At 38.0% G+C, this 22,088-nt stretch overlaps 1 protein-coding gene across 1 annotated transcript in view; it reads right to left on the bottom strand.

The window, feature by feature from the left end:
• Window positions 1–22,088, bottom strand: part of CEP112 (centrosomal protein 112) — a 165,138-nt gene that overhangs the window by 126,814 nt on the left and 16,236 nt on the right. The window contains exons 7-12 of the mRNA XM_058817258.1: window positions 18,629–18,676; window positions 18,413–18,490; window positions 6,663–6,749; window positions 4,782–4,881; window positions 3,512–3,630; window positions 2,384–2,527 (exon numbers count right to left, since the gene is read on the bottom strand). Coding sequence (XP_058673241.1) covers window positions 2,384–2,527; window positions 3,512–3,630; window positions 4,782–4,881; window positions 6,663–6,749; window positions 18,413–18,490; window positions 18,629–18,676 — 576 coding nt within the window. The remainder of the gene's footprint in view (window positions 1–2,383; window positions 2,528–3,511; window positions 3,631–4,781; window positions 4,882–6,662; window positions 6,750–18,412; window positions 18,491–18,628; window positions 18,677–22,088) is intronic.

Genomic DNA, 22,088 nt, shown 5'->3' with positions numbered 1-22,088 from the left:
AAGTGACATCTCCCTTACACAGAACAGCATATGCAACTGATTTCTAAATTACAAATCCTTTTAAATGGGAGAGAAAACAATATTTCAATGGAAAACCACAATGGATGATAATATATACAAAGCATTTTTAGACTTTCCAGAAATCTCATTGCAATAACTTTCAGTAAATTACAAGCATCTCTCAGAAGTTGTATCTTTTTCCTGGAACATCATCTCATGATATAAACAAATGTAAAAATGAACAGAATAAGGACAGGCAGATAGCATGAGACTGCTCTAGGCCTTCCCATTCTTCCATAAATGTATGGTAATATGCAGGGAAATGAGGGAAGAATTCCTCAGGAGGCCGGGGTCAGAAAATCAGACCCAGAGTAGGTATCAGAATTATTTACATGTTAACAAAGGCCTGAAGATGAGGGAAGTGGAACAGAAATTTCACCCACTCATAAAATAAAATAAAACCCCAACTATGTGCCCTGTGCAGCCCCTGCCTTGTCACTGGAGGTGACAGAACCTGAGCCAGTGCAAGAACCTCCCACGGGGACATCACCTGAATGGTCCCCTGAGCTCTGGCCAGTGCCCACAGAGATTTCACAGCCACAGCACAGCAAAATTCTCCATCTGTGCCAAGCTGCTCAGTATGGGTTTGGTTTTCTGGGTTGTTTGCTTTGGAGGCTTGGGTTTTTTGTTAGTTTTGTGGTTTTCTGGGGTTTTACGTTTCTTTTTTTTTTTTTTTAATAATTAAAAAAGGAGTAATTTTTAATATACCACTGAACATAATTCCTGGCTGGCCCCATGTCCCTCAAGGAAGTTCATCCTTGTTCAGGGTACAAACCCCTTCTTATCAGCTCTATGGCATTAATGAAATTATTCAGCCAATTCCACTTGCTAACAGCACTGGCATTCCTGACAACATGAAACTCTGAACAGGGAAACTCTGAAATACCAACAGAAAAAAAAACTAAAAATCAGGAGAGAGAAAGAGGAGAGAGAAAAAAAGAAAACTAATTTCCAGTGACAGTCTAGTCTTTCATCTTAAGCCCTGCCTTGAACTCTACCTTGTTTAATTATTAAATCAGAAGCTGCTCGGCAAGATCTGTCTAGTTTTGATGGTTCTTAAATTCAATCTTGCTGACAGACTGTGTCCATTTTTCTCTGTATTTACTGTTACCTATGACATGATCTGAATGTTAATTTTTAAATTCAACATTCATTAATAAAGGAATAAATTTTGTTTGACATTGTCTTTTCACTTATTCAATTTTCCTCGTACTTCATCCTGATGAAAAGTACAGGATGCTTTTTTGAGGTTACTTGTTAATTTTTTGCTTTTTGCATCATTTCTATAACAGGCACAAAATCCAGATTATACCTAATTACATGCTTATAATTACTCTAAAAAAGAAATGCAATAAATTAGAATAATCAATACTTATTTTAAAATCCTTTTAATGTCATCTTTCATCTAACAGAAGTATTTGCTCAAAGAGGAGGTGGGTGAGTAAAAAATCATGTTTCTATGAAAATAGATGTAATATATACATGATCTATAAACCTGCAAAGACAGAAGTTCTGCTAACTTGAATCAAATATTTGTAATTAGGGACTGATTCTAAGACATCAGTGTAACATTGATTGAAGGGCTGTACCTTGATTAATTTTATCTGGGGAATAAAATCCTTGGTTGGACTGGCTGCCAGGACAGTGCCCCTCCAAGGAGAGAACAATTGCAGTATTGAAAGGAAGGACGTACATGCACAAATAACAGAATCATGGAATGGTTTGGGCTGAGAGGGACCTTAAAAACCATCTGATTCCAGCCCTGCCATGGGCAGGGACATCTTCCACCATCCCAGGTTGCTCCAAACCCCATCCTGTTGCATTCACATTCTCTGGAAAAATCCCTTCACCCAGGATTTTCTCCTGGGAAACTGAGAAGCTTCAGGGAAAAGGAAAACAATTCTTATCTCATTTGCTTCTCCTGTGTTTTGCTCCTTTGGAATGTGTTTGGAGATTGTTTACCCACAGGTGATTGTTCCATTGGAGTCTGCTGTGAGTTGTTTTCACTCTTTGGCCAATCAGGGCCAAGCTGTGTCAGGGCTCTGGAGAGAGTCACGAGTTTTCATTATTATCTTTTCTGTAAGTATCTTTTCTGTATTCTTTAGTTAGCATAGTATTCTTTAATACAATATAGTATTATAAAATAATAAATTAGCCTTCTGAGAACATGGAGTCAGATTCATCATTCCTCCCAGCCACAGGGATCTCTGCACATACAACACCACCCAACCTGGCCTTGGGCCCTTCCAGTCCACCTGAACACAAACAAAATGGAATTGAACATTTTCAGAGACACCTGTAAGAGGCTCACAACACAACCTACAGTTGACTGTGTCTGCTGCAAATACTCCTCCTCCATCTTGGCCAGCCGGGCGTTGGTCTCCTCCAGCAGCTCCTGCATGTCCTCCGTGTGCTTCTTCCGGATGTTGAACTTCTCCTTCTCCATCTCAGCCACAGCATCGTGGAGCTGCACCACAAACAAGGCACAAAGTGACAAATGGCAGCTACAGCTAGCATTGAGAAGTGTTAAATTATTATAGCATGTGAGTAGAATCAGTGAAAAGCCCAGGTATTCACACTTCTGTCCTCTCTGAAAATATTGTTTCTCTAAAATAAAAAAGATTGTGATTGCCCATCCCTGGAAATGTTCAAGGCCAGGTTGGAAGGGCTTGGGACACCCTGGGATATTGGAAGGTGTCCCTGCCCATGGCAGGGGGTGGCACTCGATGAGCTTTGAAGTCCCTTCCAACCTAAATCAGTCCATGAAAAAAAAACCCAAACAAAAAAACCACCCAACACTGGAGCCTCAAGATCGCCATCACAAAGGACAATTTATCATTTATGATTATGACTTGCCTTTAAGAAGGCAAGAATTAAATCCAACTCCATTTCTACATGCAGGGCCCCAAAAAAATTAAATTGTACAGCAAACTTCATGAATGGAGGTGGGTTTGTCCTTTCTGTGACCCTCTCTCTCCTGAGAGGGGGAAGCAAGACAAATGCTGACAATAATCTGGACAAAAGTGACACTGTGTCACAATAAACATGCTCTTCCCTTTGCTCTGCTGCTGTCTTGAGTTGAACAATAAATAAAAATACATTGAAGAATTCATGACCCATAGCAAGACTAAGAGTTCAAAGGAATCACCGTGACAGCAGGTAGCAGCAGGTTTACCCAGATTAAAATTCCATGTCAGGTCAACCAGAAATAAACACTTCCCTAAGAGATCCAGAGACTTGCCAGGAGGCCAGATGAACCCCAGGAACAGGGTGACCAGCTGGGTGCAAAAGCATCAGCAAAAAGAGTCTTGATTACTTCAGGAAAAAATAAAATCAGCAGAAAAAACACCCCTAAAACATATTCTGTATATTTATTTTTTGAGTGACAAAATGTATTATCCCAGATAAACACTGCAGGAGTCTGTCAAAGGAGGGAAGCATTGTTCATTACCCTTTTCTCCCACTCATTGTTCAGGCAATCATTGCTCTGCTCACACATCTTCCTCAGCTCTGCAATCTGCTGCTCTTTGGCTTCTCTCACGACTTGGGACTCACGAACAAGGGTCTGAACTGTTAAAAATGGGGAAAAAATTAAACAACCATTCAAGAAATTTGGGATTTTTCAGTGTTGGCAGTAGATACAACCAGTTTATGTCAGTTTTCCAACTGGTTTTTAGCTATTAAATACTTAAAGGATGTGCTGCTTTAAGCTGTAGCACTTAAATTCTGTGTCATTACAAGGTGTTCTCTCTTTTCTACTTTGTTTACAGAATATTTCAGAGAGAGTTTTCCTTCCTGAAGGAGTAATTATACATCAGCAAAACTCTGCATAACCTCAAGAAAATAGTTATTTTAACCTGATTTTATGAGCATCTTAAAGAGAAAAGGTTCTTGTGAAGGTTGCATGCCCAAGATATACATGAAAATGAAATTACCTAACTTGAATTGCAAGTTATGGCATCACCATTAGTGGGAAAAGCAGGTCCATATTCACAGTTCCACTTTGTTTTGAGGATTTTCATTAGCTGGAACATTGTGGGCAACTCCAATTCAATCTGTTCCAGCCAAGAGCAACCACCGGCCCACAGAGAGAAGCCCCAGATCCCTTGCTGGACAAATTAACTTTCCCAAAGAGCAGGAAACAAAACACATGGAACACTCTTCCTTTTTGTCCATAGATTACCAAACTCCTGTATTATTTTCCAGTGTGGTTTAGTCCATAGTGAAAATGGACTCAAAGGAATTCTGAAAGAAACTAACACTGAAAACTGCTGACAAGCCACTCTGAGAGTGAATTTTGTACTCGTGACACGCTCAAGAATATTAATGTTTGAAATCTCCTGCCGCAATAGTCTTAAAAATAACCCGCTGTGGTTTGATTAAAATGTACTGAATGTATAAAAAAAATGAACTTTGAGCCAGAGATTCCAAAAAAAATGGAAAGAAGTGGCCAAAATATTTCAGTGGCATCAAAGAAACTTTTTTTGGTGACGCTCATAAAACCTGCGTTCAGTGTAATAGATCACAGGCTCTTGGAACACTTGAGTTGGAACAGCAGAGACAACTGGACAAGAATCTCAGAATCCAAAGGAAAAAATTAAATCAAGAGCTACAAATGATGAAGAAAGGGATGTCTGCAGAACGAACACGCAAGCCCACAGCCACAAGAGAATGTAGCACAATACCACCACACAGAAGACAACCATGAGGATAAAAATCACCTTTTTTCTCCAGCTTTCTTATCATATCCTCAGACTCTTTTTGTTTCTTTAGGTAGTTGGACTTCAGCACATCTATTTCATCATTCTTTCTATCCAAAATCTGCAGAGAAAACTCAGAATATTTTAATGCAAGTCCAAAACATTCCAAACTACAACCAGCGCATAAGATACCTGGTCTGCAAGAAGTCCTCAAGTCATGCAGGATTAAGTGATTGAACCTAAATCATTTTTCCAGCTGCAATTGCCAAGCCATAAACAAAGAACTGGTTTAGACAAATGTAGGAAAAAGCAGATTAAAAAAGGAGTTTCATGTTTTAAGGTGAGTTTTTTTGGTTTTCCTTTAAACCTGGGCAAACCCAGTGCTGCTTTTGTTGAGTTTGGAAGTTTCATGCTGCTAGTGCTGCAAATAGAAAAGATTTCCATACTTATGTTGCCTAATAATATTTTAAAGCATCTAAAATTCTCTTTAGATTCAAGAAATATTTAAATAAGTTGGTGAAGTTCATTACAGTCTTTTGTGCTTCACCAATTGAAATTCCTCACATGGATCCTAAGGAACAATGGACTGGAACAGAGCAAGTATAGGAGGGTAACTACACCCACATTTCTGTACAGGCTGAGTTTGGAAATAAAAAAGCTTGAATATTTGCACACTTTGAGATAGTATTTTAATTTAAACTTTGTGTTTAAGATAAAGATTAAAGTCACAGAAATTTTATAACAGTGCCCCAAATCTCTTATCAAACAGAAGCTTTCATCTTAAAACAATATTACTCCATCTGCAATAAACGTTTTGTGTCTTTAAAGATTAATACGACACTATTTAACCTTTTCTAAAATATCCAACGTTATTAAACGACTTCAAAAGACGGAATTCTAACATCAATTAGGAAGGGATGACAACTCAAGGGATGAGAAAGCATTTAAACTATTTCTTCTTCTCACAAAGCTGTTTCCTTTAGACTCCCAGCTTTGCTCACTCCTTCTGCTCCAAGGCCTTGAGAACAGATGAGCCAAATATGCACCTGACCAAATATTAACATCCTCTCAGGAGGCTTTGATGTGTCACAGAGTTGTGTCAACCAACTTCCTCCAAGGCTGTGACTCAGTTTTAGGAAACAAAGCAGAGGCACCGAGCGATGCCGAGCTTAGAGCAGGATCAGGATTGGGATCAGAGCCCTGCCAGGGGCACCTGGCATCTCCCAGGACTTCACCCCACCCCTAAAACGTGGGATTGAAGGTCACAGCATGCTCTGAGTGGGTGTGATCCTCCCACGAGGGGCGTGGTGTGACACAGTAAAGACAAACCCGGAGCGCTGGTGCCGTGTCAGCGCTGCGAGAATTCAGCGCGCAAACTTTAAAATGCAGTAACGTAAATCAAGGGGTGATTGGTGACCTGCCGCTGCCCCAGTTCAGCAAAATCCTGTCCAAAACAGAGACAGGACAGCAAGCACTGCTGCTGGGTGAGCCTGAATACATGTGATATATCCCTGGGTTTTCCTACTGTTATATTTTGCATTTTGTCCATGAAAAATTAATTTTGTTCACATTTTTCTCCAACACAAATGTTTTCTCTCTAACAGAAAAATCACGAATTTATGATTTCCCACAGAAGTTGTTATGCTCGTAAAATAGGTTGTCTTGTTCTAACAAACAAATTGCCTTGTATTTTCATCTCCTTTCTGCAAGTGCTTTCCCCTTCCTAAGTACAATATTCTGCATTCCTCTCAGTTTATGCCAACTGTTACCTACAATTTGACTTCAACTGAACATTAATTGCAATTGTGAAGGAGCTAAACAACTGATAAATATTTATGATAATCATAGTCTCTATTATTGTTTAATACACTGCTTTTGGAAAAAAGTACAAACACTTCCTACCTTTTGAACATCAGCATCGTGCTTCTGTTGTAATTTCAGTTTTTCTTCATGAAATTTACCTTCTGCTATTTTCATTTTCATTTCCAGCTTTAAAAGCAAAACAGAATAGATACATGATTTAAATAAAGAATAAATTACACCAATGACCTTTTCACAACTTTTTAATAATTCATTTATGTCTTTCAGAAGGCAATGGGAAGTCACCAACAAAGAAATCTTATGAAAAAAAATCTATACTCAGTTTCTCAATATTCTCATATTTATTTGATACAATTGTTACTAAAGATGTCATCCTACAACATTTCTTCAGAAAAATGGATCTGTAGGATGTTTTAGTTGGCAACAAGCACAACTGCTACTGCCCAGAACAAGTTATCATCCTTAATTTAAATAAACACTTAGGAATAAAACTTTAATATTTCTGTTAATATACCAAGTTTGGTAAACTCATTTTCATTTCTTCAGGCAGGTGTTACATTTACACAAAGAATGTCCTTTAGCCCAGATGCACATTTATTTTTGTTTGTTTTCTATTATTCACGGAGTTCACATTATAAACACATTTCCTTTCAAAGGTGACTAATGATGGGATTAAGGATTGGATCACTGAAATACATTTCCTGTTCTGCCTGTGTTTGTTCAAAGCTGTACTTGAACCCCTCCAATACAAAAATACACTGCCAATTCTTACTCAGAGTCTAAGTTTCAATCTTTCAAGTATTTTTGAATCTCTTGCATGTTAAAGGCGCTCTTCAGGACAGCTATGAGAGGAATTTCAATCTCTCAGGCTTTTCTGGAAACCAAAAGTGACACCTTGAGTTCAGACTCAGGCTGTTCCACTCCAACATTTATTAACAGTCACTGTTCAGAAAGCCAAGTGGACTTGAAAGTTTTTCCAGAAGACAAATTCTGATCCCCCTCACTTTAGAAAGGGAACATCAAATGCCCTCCAGGAGATGACTCCAAGTGGTCTTTGGCCAACAGAAAACTTTGTGTTTGACTTTTGGGTGTTCTGAAAGGTGCTGAAGTCCCCCCACCTTGACACTGCACTCCCATCACCATCCAGCCACTTCCAGCTCTCACATTTTTATTTAGCTCAACTCAGAACATGACTGACTTGTAATATCCCAGCTCACAAACTCCACAGGAATTAACAGCATTATTCATTCTGCCTTTATTTTCCATGCCCTTGACTAATCAAAAGTTGCCACCCAAGCATGAGTCTTTATCTCACACAGACCAACACTGAACACAGCACAAATTATTCATTTTTTGTATTACTCATTTGTCTTACAGGTTTGTTGGGACTTGAAAACATCACAAGGTTATCATGAATTGAAAACGTGAGCTAAAAAAACCCAACTCAACTCAAAAACCCTCTGCAGGAAACACAGAAGGCTCCCCAAGAAGAGAAAAAGGAAGAGAAGAAAATTGTTTAATTTTCTGAACTCACCAACTGATGAGTTGTATCAACAACCCCTTATTACACCACAGATAAAGAAATCCACCTCCCAACTGTTTGCACACAGACTTATGCAAATTAATGGAGGAGGAAAAAAAAATTAGGTTGACAATTAACCCAAAGAAAATAAATCATATTCCCAGCTGTCAGCCAACACTTTCATCTTCCCAAAATAAGCATTATGATAAAAGTGTGTCTTCTAACCATGAAATCTACACATATGTATATATGAAAAGAAATATATGCATATGTCACTGCAACAAAGTGACATTACAGAAGAAAATCTTAGTACCAGGTGATGAATAAGTGTTTATTTAATAAAAAGAGCACAGTAATCCACTTCCAGACAGACAGCTTGTGAACATGCCATAAATAAATATGAAGGTCTCATAACAACACAAATACCAGAAACTAAATATGAAAGAGACTCCAATCTACTTGAATTACATTAAAAGCTTATGAATGACTGAGGTACAGCTACTGCTCTCACACAGCTACTAAATCCACCCAAATTACATTTAAAACTCATTAATAACATCAGAATGTCTTGGCTATGGAGATGAATCCTTGGTGGTTTTATCAGCCAAGAGCTGGTCTAGGTTTTATTATTCTGTACACTGAAATAATACGAAAAATAAATCAAAATTGAGAATTTCACTCAGATTAAAGATGGACATACATATTTTCAAGTGCTCCTGATTGTTCTCAGCCACAGGATGACACAGAACTCCCTGTACTTGAAGCTGGTTCCCACTTCTCATTAATCCTCCCCCTAGCACCACCCTCACACTTGCACCAGTTCCCATCAATTTTAGCTCATTAATTCATTACACCCCTTCCACCAGAACAACCATCTCTTAAAATGTCACAGTTCTGGGACTGCTTTCCAAAAAGGAGAGCTAATTGCAACCAAACAACTGGAAAAATGTGTCCAAGATACAGAAATCAGCCCTTAACGAATGCAACCACTGCAATAACACAAGTAAGTTGCTTTTCCTCTGAATATTAGAAATAAAATAATAAAAAAATAGGTGAAAAATCACAAAGTCAAACTCCTCATCAGGTGAGGGCTAAACTGGAGTCACCTTGAAAAGTACTCAAGCTCCTCAACTTGCATAACCTTAATGAAGTTTCAGCACCACAGGCACTTTTCTGCTCCATGTGCTTCATCCAAAACTTTCCTTATTTTTGGGAATCATTGCTTTGCTCACACATCTTCAGCTCCACAGTCTGAGATAAAATTCTCTAATTTTATCTCTACATATAAAGATATGTGAGAAGTCCCATATTAAAGTGTCTGAAATTCAGCAGTTGATGTGCACATGAAGTTCTCAGCTAGTGTTAAGAGAAAAGCTGTGTTTGTACTGACTAACTGGTAAAAAAAAAAATTAAAACTCTCCAACAGCATTTAAATTTTGTAATGGTCCATAGTTCCAACCCCACGTGTATCTTCATCACAACTTCTGGAAGCGTTAATTTGAGCATTTGATGTAAAAACAGTGATATATTGGTTTAAAAATCCAACACTCAATTTCTTGAGCGGAAAACTGCTGGAGAAGCCAGAAAACATGAGGACAACACCACAGTGTCCTATAGCAAAGCCTGGCTTCATTTCCAAATCTGCTTTTGACCCACCCTTTCTCTGAGGCAGACTCCCAGTCTCAGTGCATACGTCGATAAAAATTGAGTCATGTAAACACGTTTTGTGCAGTGATCTCATGAAGGCTGGGGTGGAAGCAAAAGGGCTCAGCTCTCCCCAGCTGGGAGTGAAATGCCTCCTCTTCCATTTGAAAGCTGAAGCACATCATTAAATACTAATTTCAGTCAAGGAATATCTTTCAAATTAAAGCCACACCAAACTGAGGTGGAGCCTGTCCGCAGATCCCAAATGTCAAATCTCAGCTTGTCCTAATTTCCTGTGGAACAGCTCTAGGTAACTGCATGTGCTGCTCTTCCACGCACTTCAGCTTGGCTTTATCTATTAAACACGTATTAAGAAACAAAATAACCTACAGCAGCACCAAAGAACTTCACAAGTTTTGGAGGAATCAGACAAAACCAACTTTTCTAAGTCGTTCACTTTGTTAAACGCAATTTACGGCGCTCGTGCTCGTTGGTTTTAATATCTTTTATCACCAGTTAGGAGGCAGCAGAGAATATGAAATTTATGGCATGTTACCATTCAGACAAGGACAAAAAAAAGTGTAGATATTTAGCTATAGTTGGGAAGTTTGCAACTATGTATGAAACGCAGCCATTGCTGTTGGCTGAACACCATTCCTTTGGATTTCTGTCATTGTTTATCCTCCTCACAAAGAGAATGAGGCAATTAAACCCTAAGGCCATGTAAACAATACTGATGTCAAACATCTGTGCTGTCCCTGTTATTTAAAGCCATGAAGGGTGGTAGCAACAGAGCTGCTTTTATGTGCCTAGTCACACTTTCTTCCTCATTTAAAACAACAAAACGCCACCAAAACCAGCAAATAGTTACCTGAAAATGGGGTTTTGGGATTTCACTGTCCTGATCCCACGGCACAGCTCAGGTGTTAGGAACATTTAATAACTGTCAGGCTTGAACTGACACAATCTCATCTGTCATAAATCTCCAGGGGATGGGGGAAAAGCGATCTCTCCTTTTTTCATGACAGAGGACAAACATTTATCTTGTTCCCATTTACAGAAATTTGTCGAAATATTGAAATACCTGATTTAAAAGCAAATCAATGAGTGGGTTAACAATATGAATCACTGAACTGCTGCCCACTTGTCTCCATTCCAGGGCTCACCCTCAGGCCAGCGGGACATCTCAGAGCTTTAACATCCATCAGATTGGGGGTTTTGGCTATTTGACAAAACAGAACTTGTTGCTTGCCAGTTTTTTTTTTTTTTTTTCCAAGCCTATGAATAAATGGGGGAGGGAGGGAGGAAGCGAGGAAGGGGGAGAAGGATGTAAACAATAAATGAGAACTTCAAAGTAAGAACTAACAATGCAGAACAATGACTTGTATATCTTACAGTACACGACAAAAGTTATTTGTCTTGGTGTTCTGCAGCTGCTAAAAGGAATCAGTGCACAGCACACAAAGCTTTGATATTTCCACAGAAGAAAAAGGTTTCTTCAAAAATATCAACAAACAAGTCAAACTTTCTACCAAATTGTGCTTACTCAATATTCTCATGCGGGGTTAAAATAATAAATATTGATAATTTATACAGTGTTTTAAACCATACAGGAAGGCCAAGACAGAAGAGACTGGACTTGCAAAACAGTCAAGATTTATTATAAATACACACTGACTTCAGACTAAGGTAATTTGGAACAGTGTATTTCACTTGATCATTAGCAAACTGTCTGATCTCATTGTGTCGTTTCTGTATCACACTGTACCCTCAAAAATTTTTAAGATTAGGTATATTAATACTTTCCACATTTTACAAAAAAGACTCAGAGTATTTAAAAGAAAATCACTGGTGTGAAAACCAGGAAAAAAATTATATTTCATAACAATGTATTTGAAGGGAAGTTTCAATAGTAAACATTAATCATATTGGAACTAATCTTCCATTTTTAAATAGAATAGCTGAAAACTCTGCATTCAGTTTACAAGATGTGAAAAAAATACTGTTCACTTCCCATTTCAGAAAATAAACAAACTTATAGCTACATTTTGAAACAATACATCATTAACCACTCCAGTTACAGCATTGAATATCATCAATGTTTTTGTCCAATGCAATGACTGAGGTGAAATAAATGTCTTGGAAAGTCTCTGCTGCAAAGAGCTCAGGAAACCAGAGATGGACTGAAATAAAAACAGCATTAAACAAGTGGAACAGCCAGAAATTAGAATGTAAAAGGCCCTTTATAAACATGGCATTTTGCCCAGATTCAAAGGTCCCTCCACAAAAGTCCATGTTTATGATCTGGACTGCATTATTTGACCTAACAAACATTTGTAATTCCCACCACATATCCACTCTTCTTTGTATCTTTACTCTTCAAAAACAATACAATTGCTATTTCCAGTTGCAATATTTTTACATATTACTCTTTAATAGGAAACTAGATATTCACTTAATTAAAAAATTAATATGACATTGCCCCATTCTTATAGCTACTAAAATTTAAGGTTTTGTGCTAAATCAAATGTTACCAGCTTCCCCCATCAAGGAAAATCTGACTTTTGAAATGACACTGAAATTAATAAACACTTGCTTGATACAGAGAAATAATTGAATGGCCAATTGTTCTTATTCATATGTAAATGTCATTAGGCTCTTTCAAGAGAGAACAATGTATTTTTCATGGATTTCCATGCTGGGGGTGGTGGGAAGAAGAAGAGAGAAGGAGAAATGCACCCAGCTCTGTATCCCAACAACTGTAATAAGTGGAAATGGTATTTGTGCTCTCAAGGATGTTTTCTCTGGCCAATGAACATAACATGGATATTAGCACTACAACATATCCTGTTATTTAACAGCTTTATTTGCAGGGTCCCACTTCCACATGGAACAAATGTCTGCCACCAGTGGGAGACACTGACATCAGCAAGGACCAAAAACAGTTCAGTATATGTTTAGGAATTAAGACGACAGTTCAGTATATATTTGGAAATTAAGACAGCTCAGCCACAGCAGTATTAAATGCAATTTTATAAAAGGCAGCACAAAAATGCAAGAAGCTGTATCTTCAGTTGCCAGCAGTGAGATCTGAACCCAGCTGAATCTGTGAGCATGCAGAAATCACAGAGGTTTCAGAGGGATTTAGGGAAATATGAATATAATGAAAGGCAGCACATGAGAATTTCATGGAATTCTGCACAGGGCCCAGCCCAGTGAGCGAGTCTGAATACAGAGTCACCAACACTGACTACTTCTCCTCAGTGTTATTCCTCTCTTTTTTATGCTTCATTTTAGCAGCTACTGAACTTTTTATACTCATTTCAAGATCTCCTAAAGCAGCCAAAAACTGTACTCCCACCTTCTTTTCACCAGTAGAAATAACAGTGCACAGCACCTACTTTCTCTAATCAATGTCTTTTCTCCATCAAAAATCAGAATCTATACATAAAAAAAAAGAAATCAAACTTTCTTCCTTTTTTTTTTTAAAGACAGACACACTTTGAGGCAGAGATTAATCATGCAGCAAAAGATTAATTCCCAGCTGCTTGGCAACCATCTGGACATTCTACTGGTTAAAACACTAGTTTGAATTGCTAACCTACCCCTTTGATCTTTCTCAATGTCTCCAGCCCATATGTGCAATAATTAAAGACATAGTTCACAAACTATTGCAAAAAAAAATAAATAAATAACTGTACATGTACATCTAGATCTCCACAAGCAGCCTGACTGGTATCAGGAATTATAAATCAGCAGCCAGTTTATGAAAACATGCCTCATCTTGACATCCACTGTGTGTCTCACACCAGTCTAGCAATAAAATAAGGTTTGGGGTTTATTACATTACATTCTGAAGAGTTATCAAAGCAAGGCAGGATGTGACTTCCTCACCAGGAACGCAACGGACAACTTGCACATGTTTTTGGGAGCAGGACATTAATCAGGCAGGAATTATGTTAGCAGCAGTCAGGATTGCTGTGATTTTAAATAAGAACGAGCAGATTCCTGCTCAGGACAATTGCTCAGTGGTGAGAATCACTTTACAACTGGATTCTCCAGATAAATCACACCCTGCATTCAAAACAGACACAGGGGTTGCGGAGAAAAGGAGAAAATTCAAATGAACCAGAAAATAGTTGCTGTCACTGCCTGGAATATTTTCAAGGAGAAATAAAACAGTGTTCTCAGAAGCAAGTTGTCACAAGAAAAAAAAGTTACAGAAAAGTGAAAATCACAATGAAAGGCATAATTATGTCATATCTGCCTTTTCTTGCCCCCTCATAGGGTCACACTTGTGTGAACAGTAAGGAACACACGTTCTTACATCTTCACGACAATTAAAAACCAGAATTAAAAACCTTAACAATCTTTACCCTTGGAAATCAGCATGACATTTGCCAGCAGGAGTATGGCTTGGGCAGTCCCCAGTGAACAGGATGACAAAAGAAGGGGAACAGCAAAGGAAGAGAACAGGAAGAACAGAGGGATAAAAAGAAAAAAAAATTCCAACACACGAAGCTCCAGTTATTGTAAGACTCAGTTTTTGGGCCCACTCAACTGCTTTCAGAAAGTTCATCAAAACCTCTCTCCTCCTGTTATTAAAAAGCACAAACAGCCCCAGCACATCTAAGGAGGTTCCTTGAGCTGCATCCAGCTCTCCTGATTCCATTCACAGATGTTTCTATATCCACCCACCAAGATTTAAACTCTAGAGACACACACAGACATGAGCACACACTTTTAATTCAATATATGACACAAAAGAACAGTACTGATATATTTTTTTTACCATCCTCGGAAAATATGAACAAAAATATTTCTTTTTAATGAGGAAAAAATATAAAATCCATGATGTAGCTAAAGACACAATAATGTTAATTTTACAGTGGTTTAATTACAAGAGTTCTTTTTTAGGATACTGTCTCCATATTGGGTTCATTTATTGCTCGTATTTGGCATGAATTTCATGTATTTAAATACTTCACTATGGAACAGGACAATTAAAAGGAAGAAGTCAAACCCAGCAGGACAATGCCCACTGATCACCATCTCCTAATTGCAGGGACTCTTATCTTCAAATGCTCTTTCCCTTCTCTTTTCCGTGCTAACACCAGCCAGTGTTATTCACTCTCCCTCCCGAGTTTTACAACTTTCTTTCCTCCCTGCATTCCTTTCCCTACATTCTCTGTATGGTCCCTCTTGGGGGAAATCCATATCACAGCCCTCGTGCAATTTGCTCTGTTTCAAGTTATAATCTCCTGCCAGATAAGTGAGAAGCACAGTAAATCTGCTGCTTTCAACACCTTCAATCCAGAGCCCTTTTAGCCAGACCACGATTTAACTGTATCAGCACTGCAGATTTTATCTCCATGTAAATATAGCACTAGATCCCAACACTTCTGCTGCAGTAAAACCATATAAATGGCTTGATGATCTTTATAAACAAAATTTGTGTCACGCAGTAAAAGGGAGTGCTCATTCCCAAAATAAAAGGAGAAAAACAGAAATAAAGATTACAAAGATGAAGGTCCTAAACAGCTTTTTAAAAAGGCTGCATCCTCAAGATAAGACTTCTTGAATCATAAACCCATAAAACACTCTTAGTTTTTCATCTTACTTCTGGTCCTTGATCCATGAAGATGCATTTTCAGGGAAAAAAAAAACAAACTTCTTTTTCCTATTCTCTATGTTCTCTGTTGTCTTACAGCACCTATCTCATCTCTCCTTTTCCTCATTGCCCACACGACAAAATGATGGAAGCTGTCCCACAGGTGTTATCCTGAAAACCCAGCCACTGCCTTCCCCACAATTCCAAACATCCAATGCATCCTTGAAGATGCATTTTCAGGGAAAAAAAAAACCCCAAACCTCTTTTTTTCCCATTCTCTATGTTCTCTGTTATCTTACAGCACCTATCCCATGTGACAAACTGGGATTTTCTCCTGCAAACCCAGCCACTGCCTTCCCCACAAAAATCCTGCCCCCAGCTGCACGATCATTTCATCTGGGCTGCTTTAGTTCACAAGAGGCTGGAAAAGTGGCTCCAGTGTCCAAAATCTTTATCACTGCATTCCCAAAAATCAAAACAGAGGAGTGACAGGACTGATAAAGTCAACAAAAACATTGGAAACACTCAATGTTCTCAGTTAACCCAGACAGACGAAGCTTCACAATTTATTGCATAAAGCACTGAGCTTGCCAGTTTGCCTGAAAAATAAATAAAGAGCTGGTATACAACTCAGTACAAATCTATTCCAGGTATAACCTTCAACTGAAAAGTGAAAATTATTTCCAATATGCCTCTGATTTGTTTAGACTTCCTTTGTTGAGATAAGATAAATAAATATCTTTGCTTACAAAATAATGAAACAAAAGGAAATTGAGAAAAAATGCTAAGAATAAATACGACTGACAAAACGAAAAATTAAGAAAGAGAACTTCTTTAAAGAAACACCAGAATGTCTCAAAGTGATAGATCAGATAAACTAGCTGTTTGAGAAAGGTTAAAAGAAATCAGTTTATTAACATAGCTGATTTTATTTTCTCATTCCAGAAGAATTCCAAACCTGTATCTTAGCAATGGCACTGAGTCTGTTTTTCTGAAAAAATCACAAATCAGCCTTTTCCTTTCCCCCTCCCCTGCCCCGTGGAGCTCTGGGTGACACAGGATGGCCAGAGGTGAAGTTCAAAGGGACATTTTCCCTTTCTATCAAGACAGGCCAACCACCCCATCTGTCGTGCTTTGCTGTCCTGCTGAACAGGGATTTATTCCTGTTGGGTTGCATCTCCCTTGCTTAAACCCACAATTTTTCAGTAATGACCATTTCCCAAATGTTTTAATCCAGGTCAGAAGAGTTTGGGGAAGAGCTGACTAAAAGCCGCTGCCCGATGACATCGGCGTTCTCGCAGGGCTGTGATGTGGTTATCACTGCTCATGGCCATGTGTTCAGCATTACAGACTCTAAACAGGTGCAGGAATGCTTTATGAACAAAGGTCTAAAGGTTAAAAGCAAAAAACCCCACAGTTATCCTATTTTATGTTCTCCCCTTGTACTACAAAGGGGTTGGGAACAGTTAATGGTTCCCCCGGACCCCTTTGTACAGCACCATTTCTCTGTTAATACATTCACATTCTATAAACGAAAAGGACTTTATTCCTAATTGAGCTTCACAAACAAAATAAGATGAAAACACATTTAAGTTTTCTCGTTAATAGTACACACATGGTGATTGTGAAACACTGTCTGTAACCTTTCCAGTTCAAACCAGCCCACAGTCGAGCACCATTAGCAAAAAGTCCTGGATTTTTTACTGTGTGGCTTAGAGGATTTTTCCACTGAACTAGCAAAGTATTAACTGGGTATTTTATGTAGCTCCTTGGCATGGATTCCTGTTTATTTAATTTGAAAATATTGTTTAAATGACAACACTGTGCTTTCAATTTATTTATTTCTTGGGTTATTTTTACATCTTATGAAACCTTGCCTCATCCCAAGGCACTGGTGGTTTGAACATTGTCAATCCAGAAGAACAGTCAACAGCAGAGCAGAGAAAGTGAAAGGCACATGGATTGTGCAGCTGCTTGTTTGAGCACTGAGTGAAGCAGCCAGGTAGCACCAGAAAACATTTCATACACATCCTTTTATTAACAACTGAAGCATCTGCCAACCAATTTTAGCCTCCTCTGTACCTCTGCTAAAGACGTTTTCTGAATCGTCATGGAAGTAACTTTAGGGCAGTTCCAATCCATGTTTCCTTACAAGACACCAAGGAAATGAAAGAATGTTTTCCTGCTTTGCTGATGATGCCCTTTCCTCCCAACTCAGATATATTTGGGGTACTTTGTGTGTTTAGGTCCTTCTGGATAGTAAGGAACTATGTACATTGTCTCAATTTTCCAAAAGCATATGGCTGAAATCAGAAATTTTGAAGACAAACAGAGCAGAGTGCTGGATTTGGTTATTTATTGTGGTTTTTTTTTTTTATGATTGGTTGGTTGGGTTTGGGATTCTATTAATTGTTTTCCTAATGCACCTTGAATTTCCTTTTCTGCCCATTAATTCACTGTCTTTCAAAAAAAGAAATGTCTTAAATAAAATGAGCAGCTTGTGACAAAATATCTCAGGCAGTCAACTTCCTTAAAGCATGAAAAAGGTAAAAATGACCACAAAATTTTACTTTTAGACATATTCAAAGCAAAAAAACCATGGGGTGAGAGAATTAGACAGCCAAGCTTGGGCAGCAATCTCAGGAATTCACAAAGTTACAAAGAAGTAAAATAAAACCCCATATGACCAAAAGAGGATTGGAGCTCAATGAAGCAAATACAGAAATAATGTAGATCCTATCAGAAATAAGGTCAAAATCTCCTCAACTTGAAAGGGATATATAAAGCAAACAAAAGTCCCCACTAAATCAAAGGTTTCACTGCCTCTATTAAAAGGTAATTTGGAAAATTCCTAGAATTCAAACTCTCCACTAAAAATTCTTTCAAAGGACCAGTAAATATGTTCAGAAAGTCTTTTTTACTCCCGAAATAATTGGGAAATCCATGAAGTATTTAATGACAAGCCCTGTCACTTCAGCAAATTTCTCTTCCATGAGATTTTCTGCCACAATAACTTCCTCGTTAATGCCCAATTTCCAAGGAAAAGAATCCTACCTCTTTCTCCTGCATTTGAAGCAGTGTCTGGTGGTACCGAGAGGGGCTGCACTGCCCACAGTCAATTTTTGGTGTCATCTATTGAAGAAAAAAATCAAAACAACCAATGAAGTCAAAACCAGTAAATCCAAGTACAATCAATCCTGACCAATGATTAAAAATAACATAAAAGGTTTGTTTGCCCTTCTGAAACACCAAGGGAATATAAATACCTACCACAGTCATTGGCACCCGTTTTTCTCGCAGGTATCTGGGGTTTTCTAACTGAAAAACAAGGCAGAGAAAAATCAGCAGGTCAACAATGTCTGATTTAAGACATCATAACTAAACTATATTTAGCACAGGAACTGCATCACTCAAAGAACTACAGATGAGATTTCTTAAATCTTATAGGAATAGGAAATCTTCCTAAGAGATCATTTGGTTGGAAATCTACTCAGCAATTTTGGATCAAAAAATTGCACTTTTTTTCCTCCCACCTCTTGTGGTTGCAAAAATTCCATCAATGCATATCATAAAAAATATTTGGCAGCTTCATACATAGGCTTATGCAAAAGATTTCCAACTTTGTTGGCTAAATTCTCATTGAGATCAGTATAAAGCTATAATACATTTACAGATTGTACTGATTAAAATGTAGTGCTTTTGAAAAATTACAGTTGGGTGCATTGAAACTATAGCCACATATGTAAGTTATAGAGACAAAACATAAGGAAATAATTCATTAACATGGCTATATAATTAAAACAGCTCTCTTAATCACTGTTTTTAAGAACTGGAGACAAAGCATTGTTCCCAACCCACTTCCTCTATCAGACAACTCTATCTTTCTCATTTTCTCAGACAAGGAGGCTCAAACATCACATCACAGAGAAAGCAGAATGCCCAAAAAAAGCTTTCAAGGGTATAATCTTGTAAAATGTGGCAGTGAGATCTGGAATATGAATGAGATTGCAATACACATTAAAAAAAAAAAAAAGTTGTAGGATTAGGTTGATCTACGAGGCATGGAAAACATATCAAATGCTTGCACTTTCTGCAGTAGCATGAAATAAATTTGTGTGTTGAATTTATCAGTGGCAAAGAGGCTTAATCCCTCTGAAATTTCAATTTGATACAGTATTATTCATTTCCTGTCCCAAAAGGTGATGCAGGATTTCAGTGTGGCGTTGAGTTGTCACACTTTACCCAGAAGTCGCTGCAGGTACTCACACTTAACACATACATTCAATTTCAATGAATGGTGTTATCCAAAATTTTAATTTTAATACATTAGCTGAAAGCATCAGGAAACCAATAATTTAACAATCATCTATGTATTATCAGGGAGTAACTAAAACAGTTACACTCAATTTTCCTTCACACAACTGTTTTGGCAGTTAAATCCATGGGCAGCCACCAGGGAATGAAGAATCCTGGATGCACCCACTGCCACAAAAAAGAGGAATTTTGGACACAGAAAAGACTGTGAGGAGAGGAATACAGGAGTGGGATCAGCCTGGAGCACCAACCACAGGAGATCCAGTGGAGGGGAAGGAAAAGCCAATCAAGACAGAGGGAAATAAAAGGTACAGAAATTCCAAACTGGAAGAATTCTTGATTTCCTTTGTCCCACACAATTGTACCTGCAATAGGATTTTCTACCTACATTTCACTGGTATTCTATTCCTCCTCCCACCTCAATTTGGCCACTTCCCCAGCCAGCTCACGCTCCTGATCATGCCCAATGATGAAGGTGTTCACCAGAAGCTCAAGGCACTCCCCAGTTTGGGATCAGTGGCAGCAACAGAAGCCTTGACCAAAATCTGGTGGAACCCGGACAAGGCTGCAGGGGCACATTTCAAAGCCCTCATGATTTCCCAAAGCTCTGTCTCTCAAGCAGAATCACCCTTTACTTTGGCTTTTTTAAGCCAAAGTAATATAAAAAATGTTGTAAATATTTACAATTAATTAAAATCCTTTATCTGCCCATGGCATTCAGCTGTTTGCAGCCTTCACTTCAAAACCATCTGAAAAGCTAAGGTACATCCTACTTGTTTATGGGAAAGAAGGAAAATGTGTCTCTAATACTTTGTAGGGCCCAAGTCTTGCATTTTTTGATTTTGTAACAGCAGCCATATGTGCTTTGAAGTTAAATGTTCCCACTTTGTTACTTGTTGTGGATTATATCCACTTAAACTGATCTGTAAACATTTAATGCCTCAACATTCATTCTTTTCATGCTGGTCTTCTGCAAAACTTCTTGTTCTCCAAATTAAACCACATTAAAGAGGGAATATCACAATAAAGAATGCCCCAAAAAAGAAAAAAAAAGTCTGTATTTATGAGAAACATGCTAATTTAAAAATAATAAGCAAAAGGTCAAAGACAAGCCAAAATACATATGTATGAAACTGAAGGACTGCCATGAGAAGAGCAGTCAATCACATGCTTTTTTAAGAGTATGAACCAAATAAATGTCATCATGAAAGACATCTTTATTTGAACTAGAACTGAACTCTAATTTGTAAATACCACTTCTTAACAGAAATAGTATTTTGAATGTCTTTGTAGAAAAGATTCTGGATTCCCCTGCTCTATTAGGCAGTCTGACAAGAAATCATGTTTCAATTTGTGAGGAGTGCAATGGTCACCTTCTCTTTCTCCTAAACCAGAGCTGTGGAGGTGTTGGGTAATCAAATCCCCATGAAGAAATCCCCATCACTTAACAGAGATAATCTACTTCATTAAAATATGTTTAAAATTTTTTCTTATTTAAATTCAATATTGAAAAAAAGTATTGCAGAAACATACATAAAAATAAAATTCCAAAACTGCATTTCAGCAAAATTAGCCATAATTTTAAAGTTCAGTATTCTCAACTTCCATTTTTTTCACAACACCTAAAGTAGTCAAAATTAAATATTTATGAGTTATACAATTTTAAAGCTATCAATGCAAGTAATGAGTGAAGTTGAAACCCTTCACTCAAAGCATTGACAAAAGTTGGAATGCTTTCCCCCAAAAGCAAGGAAAGTGCAGGAAAAGCATGATTTTGAGCCTTAACTACTTCCACAAGTCTCATCCTCATCAATTACATTCCATCCCTCAGGCTGAAAATATGGTCCAGTCCAGAAATTCCCACCAAAGCTTTGCTCTTTTGCTCAGTAAATATTTCACAACAATGACAACACTCAAGTCATGGTCCCAAACTACCCCTTAAAGTCCTGTTCCACTCTGCAAGATGTTTCTCCAGGCATGGATATCTATCTCAAATAATGTCCAACTTCAGCCACTCACAGAATATTGTAAATTTTAATATTCAGGGAATAAAATCCCCACACTTGCATCTGCAGGCTCATTGCACATTCCCCCCTAAGCTTCATCAAAGACAAAATGGGATTGTTTTCAAAACAAGGATGGCAAAAACACACATGAAAGAGTTAAGAACACTTAAGACTTTGAAATGGTAAACAACTAAACTGAACCTTGCCCTAAATTCTTACTTTAATCTACCAAACCCAGCCAGCCAGCATGTTCCCTACAGAAATAACTGCTGAGTAGCTTCAGGAAATTTGAGTAAGGACATTCTTATCTAACATCATAATTTGTAGGGAAGTTCACTTTAATGCTGCTGTTGCAGTCTTAGTGGAAGGACATTAAAGCACATGAAGGCTGTTTGTCAGCATGGAAGTCG

This window comes from Ammospiza caudacuta, chromosome 19 (assembly GCF_027887145.1).
Source record: "Ammospiza caudacuta isolate bAmmCau1 chromosome 19, bAmmCau1.pri, whole genome shotgun sequence".
NCBI classification, from domain to species: domain Eukaryota; kingdom Metazoa; phylum Chordata; class Aves; order Passeriformes; family Passerellidae; genus Ammospiza; species Ammospiza caudacuta.
This window is presented reverse-complemented; position numbering and strand designations above follow the sequence as displayed.